General features: G+C 46.8%; 1 protein-coding gene across 2 annotated transcripts in view; it reads left to right on the top strand.

Moving 5' to 3' along the window:
* The window catches only part of RETREG1 (reticulophagy regulator 1), a 122,670-nt gene that overhangs the window by 76,706 nt on the left and 33,662 nt on the right, over nucleotides 1-12,302 (top strand). The window contains exon 1 of one of the 2 annotated variants that reach the window (XM_014606303.3): nucleotides 2,563-2,744. The exons of the other annotated variant lie outside the window; for it this stretch is intronic. Coding sequence (XP_014461789.1) covers nucleotides 2,710-2,744 — 35 coding nt within the window. The 5' untranslated portion in view covers nucleotides 2,563-2,709. Of the gene's footprint in view, nucleotides 1-2,562; nucleotides 2,745-12,302 lie in introns of those variants that run through there. 2 annotated transcript variants of the gene reach the window in all.

Here is a 12,302-nt window from a genome sequence, read left to right as displayed (position 1 = left end):
AGTGTGATGTATAGACAAATCTTTGTGTTCCTCCTTTTTTGGAATGTTTGGCTTGAAGGTCTAGGTCAGGGGTGGGCAATTATTTTGGGTGAAGGACCATTTACTGAGTTTTGGCAAGCTGTCGAGCTCTGCATGGGTAGCCCCGCCCCTTGACAGGTGCCCTGCCCCCTGGTCACCATCTTGTGACTGGAAGTCCCACCCCTAACCCCTGACCTTTGCCACCAGAAGTCCCTCCCTTTGCCCCCAGAAGTGCTTCTGGGGTGGTGTGCGTGAGGTATCAGGGGTGCCAAGCAACCCCTTGCAGGCTAGAACTCTGGACCCTTTCATATAGTCTTGCGACCCACTTTTGGGTCACAACCCACGGGTTGAGAAATGCTGCTCGAGAGACCTGATTTGTCATAGTGTAACACTGAAATCAATAGGAGCTGGACTTCAAACACATAAAGGGCTGTCTAATGTGAAGTACACTGACAATCGGATCCTAGGTAACCCACATTAATTGATCAAAGTTATTGGACACTTTTGGCCTAATTAATGTTGCTCTAGGGATAGCCAGCTTCTAAATGGGCTGCACTAATATAAGCCATGGTTCCCCCAGATCACATACTGTACAACTGGGCATGTCTCTGGTGCACCATAACATGGACTCCCCCTGGCACTGTGGTCTGTGCTGCAGAAGCCAGAGGAGCCCAGAGACCCTGGCTACTGCTGCAGCCAGGGTGATGGTGGGAATGGCAGCTGAGTGAGAGCCTTGGGGGCTGTAGATTATTCCACAAACTACTAGTTACAGCCTTGGTCTAAATTATAGTTGGGAGTGAAGATGGGCTTTGCATTAGATTGCTTAGCTACTTGAGATTGGGCCATCAGGAATACAAGAGACTGCTTTGCATATGAGTGAACATTCATCCCAAATTTCTCTGTTGCTTAAAGCAGCATTTTTAGTAGTATGCTCACAGTTTTTGAATCATTGAGTATAGAACAGCACCCAAGGCTGTTGGACCCTTAACATTTTTAACAAAGTGGGGCTGGAATGAAGGGTTAGGAGGAAGAGATGGCTAGGTCGGGATTAAAGGTATGTACAAAATGTGGAAGACTAGTGGGATTAGGAAATTGATATTGTCTATAAATTTGGGGACAGGGAGAAAATGAGGAAATGTTCTCTTACTTTTGCAGTTGTGTAGTCCTGTGCATTTCTTCTGTTATCTACCTATTTCCTAAGACTGCAAAATGGTTTTTAATCCAAATGTTTATGAGCCCAGTTTACTTGTGTGATTTGAAATAGATGGTCTTTGATGGTATAATCTATGTGAAGAATTTGGTCCACTATTGCTAGAGACTAGACTTGGATACTGTTTGTTTAGAGTCCCTTTATTTTAAAAACGTGCATTCTTTTTTTCTTGTTTTAGTTTATTCTTTTTAAATAAGAAACTATTTGCTGATCAGTATTGTAGTACTTATAGTACACATTATAAACTTCAAAAGTCTTAGCAAATATAATATTTTTCTCCTTACACAGTATGCCCACTTGGAACAGATGCTTAGATTTTTTTTTTTTTTTTTTTATTTAAGACTTGACAATCCAAAAACAATTCTGCATATCCTCCTTCAGGTAGGGGAAACTTGTTGATTCCCTTTGGACATGTCTACACATCGCCCTATGGTGATGTAGTGATGCGCTATGTCACCATATGGCACACTACAGCGACATAGCTATCACGTGTGCCTACACATGATCGGCAGCTACAGCGACGTAGTGGCAAAATCTACCCGTGCACCATGCACATGGTGCAGTAACTGCCTGTATTGCGCTGTGGTTTAGTACTTCTGCAAGGAAGTAGTAAAGCACAGCACTGTTGCAGCATCGCCATATGACGACATGTAGACACACCCTTTCTGGAAAAAAGATTCTTACATGATACCCATAAATAGCAGTGGTCTTCAGTAATATAAAGATCTCATGCCTTGGTAAAATAGTCAAGTGAAGGAACAGTTTTACTCATCAGATTTGCAGCTACATACCAAATCAGGAAACGCATGCCCATATCATGAGAAAGAATAAATCCTAACTGGAAACTTAAGCTTTTCCCCATTCATTTTTCCTAAAGAGCTTAGTCTTTAGATATCTCTGAAGTCAGCAGAGGGAAAATAGCAACAGTATTGAAGTGCCTGCCAACTGCATGGCTAACACAGCCAGCAAATATAACATAGATTGTATCATAGTTACAGTTTAACTTATAAATCCTTCTCTACAGTATTTCCTTGATTTGATTTGTTAAATTCCTGCTCAGTTCTGTGTGGTTTAGCTCGCTATCATTTTGATAGTGTTTAGTTCTAACAATAAAAGGTGCTGACTAAAGGGAAGAACTTGTAAGGCAGGTACATAAAGATTAATAACTGGGTTCTGATTCTTTCTCACATGACCATGGAAAAAAATGTTTGGCTTTTGGGCTGTGCTTGCTACCAAACTGCCTGTCGTAGTGCGTGGAGTAAAATGTGACTTGTTTATTTATAGAACTAGCCAATCAAAACAGAGCACAGTGAACTTCATTCAAGACTAGCAGAAGCTTAGGATGTGTGTAAACACACCGCTCTGAGCAAAAAGCACACGGAGCAGAGTCCTGGATTATCCTTTTCTTAAGAAAAAAAAAGTAAAATAGAAAAGCTTTGCCTGGATTAACGAGTTTGGTGGTTGTTTTTTTAACATTTGAAATGTCAGAAGGCAAGGACTTTGGACAAAGTAAAAGGTACTGTAACGTTTTCATGTACATCTTTTCTATTGTTTTTTATATTTTAAAAGAGTATAATTTATGTAGATTTAAGACAGGAGTTCCTATGTTCTAATAATAATTTTGACATCAGCTTGCAGTATGGTTGTAGAGAGTAAATTTTCCTGTGTTGGGGCCCCACTATGTAATGGGTCTAAATTGACGTGGACCGCAGAAGTGTTGGAAATTAGTGTTTATACAGGTCTTTTGAGTTGTATGATTAGTATTATCTTTTTTAAGTTAAAAAAATAGGTAAATGATACACAAGGGTATGATTTTCATAAACTCATTCTTCCCAGCCAGGGCCCTGACAACACATAAGCTTCAAAATGTCAGAGACATAACTTACTTCCTTTGGAGCCTGCTATTGACAGATCCATAATTCATACAAGATAGAGCACTGTGTCCTTTGAGGCATATTAATGTTGATAGGACTTGTTCCTGCCACATTTTGATCCTGGAACTCCCACTGATTTCACTGGCCCAGATTGTACCTTCCAAATCTACATATCTCCATTAGGGCAACCAGGTTTGAAAGATGGTATAGCCAGAAAGCTGAAGATTTTTTTTCTCATTTTACTTGCCTTTTTGTCTTCCTGTCGAAGAGAGCATAATGATTCTTTTTTTGGATACTTAATCCTCACTTGAGTAAATTCTAAGGTAATGTAAAATGACTGCTAAACATGCATCAAGAAAAATATATTTTGGTTTTACTACAACCTTATAATGTTTTATTTTATACATAGTTTCCACTGTAGTCTGTATGTGTCAGTGCTTTGGAGCATTAAATGCAGTTAAGCTTTACAGTTCTCCTCCTGATATTTTAGGCAAAGCAATAAAACTTGACATGCATAGCTGCCTTATCTTACCTCCGTAGGTCATATGATTTTGCTTAGCAATCATAGGGCTTCCCAGATGGAAAGTGCAGAGGCAGAGGGAGAAAAATGGGCACAGTCTGTGAATGAGTGAGACATTAGTGTCAAACCTTGGATATTGAGAGGTGCAACATAGCTGCTCCTGAGGAGTAGATATACCGTAGTTAGCTTGGAGATCTGCAAGAATGGAGTTGACTGTGTAGTTGTTTACCATCTTTGAGGGCACAGGACTTACTTGTGTATTTTTTGTAAACAAATTCATTTCAGTTAAAAAGAAATGACTGTTTGCATTGCCTACTTCAATTCCAAACAGGAAATTGACCTGCAGTGTCCCAAATTTTGCTAGAAAGGCAACAGTGTGATACCATGTAGCAATATTTTTGTATTTACATGTATAAAACAAGTCTCTAATTACATGTTTGTTAGCACTGAAAGGCTTATTTTCTGATGACATTTTTAGGATAATAAAAATCCTCCCTCATTTAGCAAAATTAAGACTTTAGACCAGTAGTATTTGTGTATTGTATTGCATCACACCATTTTTAAATGATCTCAGATCACAAGTCTGATGTTCTAAAACAGTAACGTTGTACAAGAGGTACTGAAGAGAGTTGGAATTGCTGGTCAAAGACAGCCTTTCTTTAAAGGCTGCCCAATAAGATTTGCTCCAAAAAGTAACTTTGTATAGACCAGTGGTTCTCCAACTTTTTTTTCACGGACCACTTGAAAATTGCTGAGGGTCTCAGTGGGCCACTTAATAAACTTTTTTTTGTTCTACAAATCAAAGCACACAACTCATATTTTAATATCAGTAGTCTTATCTTACAAGTACAGATATTCTCGATTGTTCCACAACCTGTCTATGGACCACATAAATAGAGCTCGTGGACCAGTGGTGGTCCGCAGACCACAGTTTGAGAACCTCTGATATAGTGATGGTAGTTGAAATGCTCAAAAGGTTTGGTTGGGATTAATGTAATTTATTTAGCAATAAGTCTTAGCAAATTCAGCTAAGTTTATTGTGATTGTCTTTAGGAACTAGGGACAGGATTATTAAATATAACTAGTCTAATATCTGTATCTCACAACTGAACATTGGAGGAAGGAGTGTATATTCCCAGATTGAGTCATAAAATAAAATTTAAAAAACCCTTTTATATCACTCATCCTGTATCTCAGGCTTTTCATGAATTGAGGTGATTGAGTGCCCTTTCTTCAGAGTAGATTCCAGGTAGAGGTCTTTTCTTCTAAGGGTAGCTAGAAGAGAAGATGAACTTTTTCCCTGCATTCTGAAATAATGTATAGTATTTACACAAATCCAAGACCAGGGGTTTTTTTTCTCCAGTCATCATCAGCGGGAAAGAAGCCTCACTTTAGATTCAAGTACCAGCCCAGAGCAGAGTTATTGCCTGCCTTGGGCTGGTGTGGATTGTTCATTGGTTGAGGGAGCTCACAGTGGAAGGGTATGCAGGGGAGACTGTGCAGTGGGGGATGGAGGGGAGTGAGCTCAAGGGAGACTGTGCAGCCACCCAATCTGTCCCCCACAGCTACTTATTCCCCCACCCTCCTCCCTGTCACTGCTGTTTACCTTCAGGCCTGATTCCAACTTGGCCCAGAGCTGCCTGGCTGGGCCAGGGCTGCAGCTGTGGCTGCAGCCACTGTCACTGACTGTCCCAGAGCCAGAATGACCCAGAAGTTAAGTGGTAGGGAGGTGCAAGCAGTAAGGGAGGAGAAAGTGTGGGGAACAGGTGGCAGGGGAGCCAACACTGACAGGGGGAAGTGGAAGCAGGCAGGCAGGCACAGTCACAGGAGAGGGTAAAGGGCAGGTGAAGTGGTCAAGTAGTGTGTGGGTCAAGCAGACACTGGCATGGGAGGGCAGGCAACACAGGCAGGGATCGTCATGAGGGAGTCAAGGGACAAGAGATGTGAGGAGGAGGGCAAGTGACAGTGGGACAGGCACCAGGAGCAAAAAATGCAGAGGGGACAGGTCACAGGGAAGCAGGCATGGAGGGGAGTTGAGCAGAGGGGGCAAAGGGCAGAGGTCTAGCCCCCCACCTCCTGCCTGTTTTCTCTGCCACAGTTTTGGGGGTGATGATGCATTTAAGGTAATCTTCCACTAATTAGATTCTATACATGGAACATTTTAACAAATGTGTAACTTTCCATATATAGAATCTAAGGGGAGTGTGTAATCTTAAATTCAAAGTCATCTTGGATTCAGGTAAATATGGTAATATTTTTCTTTAACAGAGGACTTCTTGTCTTTAGAAGTGGTCTGCACTAAACCAGTGGGGCTCTTGTACACATGATGAAAATTGCCAGTTTTTGCAATTTAAATGACTTCGTTATGTTGCAACCTAAACCACATCTTGCAAGGTAGTTACTTGTAACATTGCAGCCTTTAATCTAACAGCTGCACCCCTGTCCCCTGCTACAGGAGAGGTGGGCTCAAGGCAGAAGCAGCAAGAGGCCCAATCTTTTTTTATTCTTTTTTTACCCCACAGAGCCTAACCACTTCTCCAGTGGCCAGGGGGTGAGCTGCTGGCAGGCCAAGCAGCCCCTGAACTGCAGGGGACTCTGTTCCTTCCCTCCACAGAGGTGGTGCCCCCTGGGGCTGCCCAGGCAGGCTCCTAGCAGGCAGGTGCTGCCCCACCTCGGAGGCACCCAAATGCTTCCCTGAGCCTGCCTTGGCTTCCAACTCACTGTGCACCATCCCCGCCACCTTCTCCAACTGCCAGCACACCTGCCCGCCCTCCTGCCGCTTCCCCATGCTGCCCCAGGGGCAAGGCAGCCTGTTCCTGGGTGGTCTCCGGCGGTGGAAGGGTGGCAGGAATGGTACATAGATTGCTGCTCCCCAGGTGGGCTCGAGGAAGAGTTGGATCTGCAGGTACTGCCTCTGAGCTGGGACAGCACCTAGTTTAATAGTTTCTAGGGTCAGAAGGGATCTGAACAGATCATCAAGTCTGACCCCCTGCCCTGGGCAGAAACAAGCACTGGTATCATAATACCCCAGTCAGATATCTATCTGTGCCCACCTCTGCTCTACCAGGCGTTCTCGTGCGGCCTTAGCCCAGACTATCAATCTTGCCTGTCCCGGGCTTGCGAGTGGACCCCAAAGGCTACCCCGGCTGACGTCCCCTTAACTCGCCTGCGATGACTTTGAATGGAACCTCAGTGGAGGGGTTCCCCTTCGAGGCAGCCTTCAGGGTTGTCACACCTCTTGGCGGGCACTCACAGGGCTCCGACCTCCCCTACACCCCGGCCACTCACCACCTTCGGTCGCAGGTCTTCTGGCCCTTTGGCGTCCCTGGTTCCACTCGGTTTCTTCCGCAGCCTCCCGTGGCCCTCCAGCCACAAGTCCCTGGGTCGCGGCTCAGGCGTGAAGGCTTTGAGTCCCTTGGTCCTAGATCCAACTATCCTGCATCCCTAGTGCCCTATTCCAACCACCCTGTGACGTAACGTGCGATCCCCACTACCGTGACTGCCGGAGAGATGCAACCAGTGGACCTGGAGGCCACAAAGGAATAAAGAGTGCCCTTAGTCTATGGGCCCTGTGTTTTCCCTGTGCCTAGGTGCCCCAGCCCTGGTTGCTTGCCCCACTCGGGGCTCCTATCTCTCCCCTAGGCTTGACCCTACTCGGGTATGGTCTCCCGCTCGACTCTTCTTGGGATGTTGTGGACCTGTCTGCTGGTTAACCGTCCCTGCTTGGGGTCTTCTGCCGCACCCCGCGGCTATCCCCGTTGGGGTTCCTGTCAGCCCCACCCTCGTTACCTCCTCTCCAGGATTCCCTGTAGTTGCTCTTGCCTCCTTGGCACTCGTCTCCTCTTCTGCTCCTGCCACTCACCACTACTCCCTTTGTCAGCTCCCCCGCCGGCTCTTCTGCTGGCATCCCTGCCGGCTTGCCAGTTGGTGTCCCTGCCGGCTTGCCAGTCGGTGCCTCCGCTGCCAGCTTCTCTGCCGGTGCCTCCGCTGGTTCTGCTGCCGGCTTCTCTGCCGGCTCCACTGCCTGTGCCCCCACCAGCCTCGCTGCCGGTGCTGCTGCCGGCTCCGTTGCCGGTGCCTTCGCCGGCTCTGCTGCCGGCTTCTCTGCCGGTGCCGCTGCTGGTGCCTCCGCTGGCTCCACCCCCGTAGTCCCGGGCTGCCTGACTCAGCGGCTGTGTCCTTCGGGGTGTGGGCTTCCCCGCCGAGCCTCTGCTCGCCAGCCTCCTTCCTGTGCCTCTAGGGCTGCCTTTTGTTTCTGCCGGGTGGCGTCTCCAGCTGATGTCACCCAGCCCCAGCTGAATATGAATGCAGCTGACGAGCCGCATGGGCGGTTTCTCTGCGTGCGCCTTCTCACTCCTTTCGGCCCTTGCAGATTGTAAGTTGGGGCTTTCTTCTGTTTTGGGTTGGGGTTCTCCTGTAACCCCGGGACACTATCCAACCTCCTCTTGAAGAACCCCAAGGTAGGGGAGAGCACCACCACCCTTGGGAGCCCATTCCAGAGCCTGGCAGCCCTAACTGTAAAGTAACGCCTCCTGATATCAAGCCTGAACCTACTCTCAATCAATTTGTGGCCATTATTCCTTGTTATCCCAGGTGGTGCCCAGGGGAACAGCCTCAACTACTTTCTGCTGGTTCCCCCTGGTGAGTTTGTAGACGGCCACCAGATCCCCACTCAGGCTTCTCTTGTGGAGGCCGAATAGATTCAGGCCCTTTAGTGTATTGTCATAGGGCCTGGCCTGCTGCCCCCTAACCATGCGAATAGCCTTCCTCTGGACCCTCTCAAGGTTAGCCATATCCCTCTTGAAGTGTGGCGCCCAGAACTGGATGCAGTACCCCAACTGTGACATGACCAGTGCCACATAGAGGGGAAGGATCACCTCCCTGGACTTGCTTGTGATACATTTGTAGATGCACGATAAGGTACGGTTAGCGTTACTGCCTGCTAGCACCCTGCCCAGGGGGTGCCGCCACTGTGAAGGAACGAACTGAGGCCTCCTGCACAAACTGGGGCCACTCAGCCTACCGGCAGCTTGCACAAGCAGACTGTGCTGGAAAAGAAAACAGCGAGGGACCTGATCCTTTTTTATCTTTTCATGGAGCCTGCCTGCAGCTGGGAGGTGAGCTGCCAGCGGGCTCTGAGCTGTGAGGGTCCCTGGTCCTTCCCTCCATGGTGGCAGCATCACAATGGGGCCACCCAGGCAGGGTGTTATCGCGGAGGCAGCACCTGCCAGATCCAACTCTTCCCCGAACCCTCCCAAGGAGCAGCACCCTATGCACCATTCCTGCCTCCTAGGACCAGAGAAGGCAGCAGGGACGGTGCGTGGTGAGCTGGAAGCCCAGGTGGACTCGGAGAAGCATTGCATTAGGCACCTCCAATCTGGGGCAGCACCCACCCACTAGCTGAACACCCAGACAGCCCTGGGGGGCACCGCCATTGCGGAGGGAAGGACCAGGCCCCCTGCAGTTCAGGGGCTACTTGGCCCACTGTCAGCTTTCCCCCCGACCACGGGAAAGGCAGACAGGCTTCACAAAAAAAAAGTATTGGGACCAGGAAACTACAGGCCCATTAGACTTACCTCTGTCCTGGGGAAGCTCTGAGAAAATTATCCAGGAGCATATCTGCGAGGGACCAGCAGGGGAGATCATGTTTAGGGGAAACCAACTTGGGTTCATTCCTGTCAGACCAACCTGGTGGCTTCCTACGACCAGGTCACAAAATCCTTGGACGCAGGTGTCGTGTTGGACGTAGTCTTTCTGGACTTTAGGAAGGCCTTCAACACTGTCTTCCACCCCATTCTAATTAAGAAATTAGGCAACTGTGGCATTGATGCCTACACAGTCAGATGGGTCGCAAATTGGCTGGAGGGCCACATCCAGAGTGGTGGTGGATGGGTCTTTTTCGACCTGGAGGGATGTAGGCAGTGGGGTCTCCCAAGGCTCGGTCCTCAGTCCCGCACTGTTCAACATTTTTATCAGCAACTTGGACGAGGGGGTTAAAAGCACCTTGTTCAAATTCACAGATGACACTAAGATGTAGGGAGAAGTAGGCACGCTGGAGGAGAGGGACAGGCTGCAACTAGATCTAGACAGGTTACAGGGGTGGGCAGATGAGAACAGGATGGAATTCAATACTGACAAGTGCAAGGTACTGCACCTAGGGAGGAAGAACCAGCAGCATACCTACAGGCTGGGGAACTCCCTTCTAGTCAGCGCAGAGGCAGAAAAGGATCTTGGTGTCATTATTGATTCCAAAATTAACAGGGCCGCCAATGTGGTCAGGAAGGCTAACCGCACCTTGTCATGCATCCACAGATGCATCACGAGCAGGTCCAAGGAGGTGGTCCTCCCCCTCTATGTGACACTGTTCAGAGCTCATTTGGAGTATTGCATCCAGTTCTGGGCGTCGCACTTCAGGAGGGATGTGGATAGCATCGAGAGGGTCCAGAGGAGGGCCACTCGCATGATCAGGGGGCAGCAGGGCAGGCCCTATGAGGAGAGGCTGAGGGACCTGAACCTGTTCAGCCTTCACAAGAGAAGGCTGAGAGGGGATCTGGTGGCCATCTACAAACTGGCCAAGGGGGACCAGCAGGCTATGAGAGAGTCCCTGTTCCCCTGAGCACTACCAGGAGTAATCAGGAATAATGGCCATAAATTGACTGAGAGTAGATTCAGGCTAGATATCAGGAGGCACTACTTCACAGTCAGGGCGGCTAGGATCTGGAACCAACTTCCAAGTGAAGTGGTGCTCGCTCCTACCCTGGGGGTCTTGAAAAGGAGGCTAGGTAATCACCTAGCTGGGGTCGTTTGACCTGCCCGTGGCAGGGGGTCGGACTTGATCTGCTCAGGTCCCTTCTGACCCTGTTTACTATGAAACTATGAACCCTCACCCTAACAGTGACAGGAGCCCCTAAATTGAAATTGAATAGCTTGGGTTTTTAATCACCACAATTAAAAACCCACCATTTCAATTTAGGGGACTAAACCCCTGTCACATGTACAAGTGCCCATGGTTTTCAAAGTATTCCATGGAACCCTGGGATTCTGCAAAAAGTTTGGGAGTAATGGCAGCACCAGCTGGGGGCAGTACACTGCCATTGCTGGGCCAAGTCGCCTGGCTCCTTGGTTGTAAGTAGGGGTTATGCAGCAGAAGTGATATAAAAGAATTCCATTACTTTAGAAAGTTTGAAACCCCTGCTGTAAACTAGCACTATCATCTAAATTTCTGCAATTACAGAAGTTGGTAGTATTCTGCAGCTAATCCAGAAGCAGGATATTCCATTATTAGTTCAATAAAAGAAAATACTAACAAGGGTTGGTGTATTCCATACTATTGAAAGCAGAGATGGTATGTAGGCATCTTGATCATGCATTTTTTACAGTGTTTTAAAAACGGAGTGTTTTCAGTGTGGGTATATGTGGAATTCACCGTAGATCAGAGGTGGCATACTTCAGTCCTTTTAGCAGTAGAAGTTCTGAGCTTAACTAAATTGAATGTATTCAGTATCTGTAACCATTAAAACTGTTTCCTCTTGGTAACTGCATCTACCAAGAGAGACTACCAAGAGAGACTGAGTCAGGAGCCTAATTGTTTCCTGCTCAGCTACAATGTTCTTTTTCAATGTTACCTGAAATTACACTGTATTAAAAATTGCATTTGATTGTAGTTATTAGTTTTTCTCTTTTTTGCCAGAATTCTTCCAGGCTAAAAAGGTGGTGCCACACATTGTTAGAAGAGCTGTGAAGCACTGTGCAGCATTAAAAATGAATTCATTTAGGGTGTCAGAAGTAAAGTCCTCGAATAAGAGAATTGGAGGAAGTTTGGATTAACCAATGAACAGTTTTAATCTAAAAAAAATCCAAAAAAAATCCTCTGATCACAAAGGTTACTGGTAGGCAAAGTACCACCAGAAAACTAGTCATAACTTGAAGTGCTGGGACTGCTTGTGGGTTAGTCAGGTACAGCTGCCATGTGAGAGCATAAATCTTGAGATGACTAGAGAGAGCATGACCTGCTTTAGGAAGACTGAACTGTTTATAATGAGTAAAGTAAAAACCACAAGTGTTTAGACAAGGAACAAACCAGTTTCTTGATTGAGGATGAAGTATACTTCTAGGTGATGACTATGTTTCTTTTTCCTTCCCAATAAAACACTATTTTATGAAACAGTTCAAAGAAATATAACTTGCTTGAACTCAGTGACTGATGTAATTAATGTTATGAACACTTTTTGCTTTGTCATTGTCAACTGACATAAGTTACTCTTATTATCTTAATATATCAAATTATTGCATTGGGAACCCCATATAGCACAGAATAAAACACATACAAGTTTGATTATGTAGCATTCCCAGTTGGGCAGATGTGTCATTAAGAATGTATGGCATGAGTTCACACTAGATCTTTCTACCTAGCACAAAAAGGATTCTGCATAAAACATTCATAGAGTCATAGATTGTAGAGTCGGAAGGGACCACAATAGATCATCGTGTCCGACCCCCTGCCCCTGGCAGGAAAGAGGACCGAGGTCAGATGACCCCAGCCAGGTGACTATCTAGCCTCCTCTTGAAGACCTCCAAGCTAGGTAATAGCACCACCTCTCTTGGAAGCCCATTCCAGATCCTGGCTGCCCTTTCTATGAAAAATTTCTTCCTAATATCTAACCTAAATCCACTCACAACT

This window comes from Alligator mississippiensis, chromosome 5 (assembly GCF_030867095.1).
Source record: "Alligator mississippiensis isolate rAllMis1 chromosome 5, rAllMis1, whole genome shotgun sequence".
NCBI classification, from domain to species: Eukaryota; Metazoa; Chordata; order Crocodylia; family Alligatoridae; genus Alligator; species Alligator mississippiensis.
This window is presented reverse-complemented; position numbering and strand designations above follow the sequence as displayed.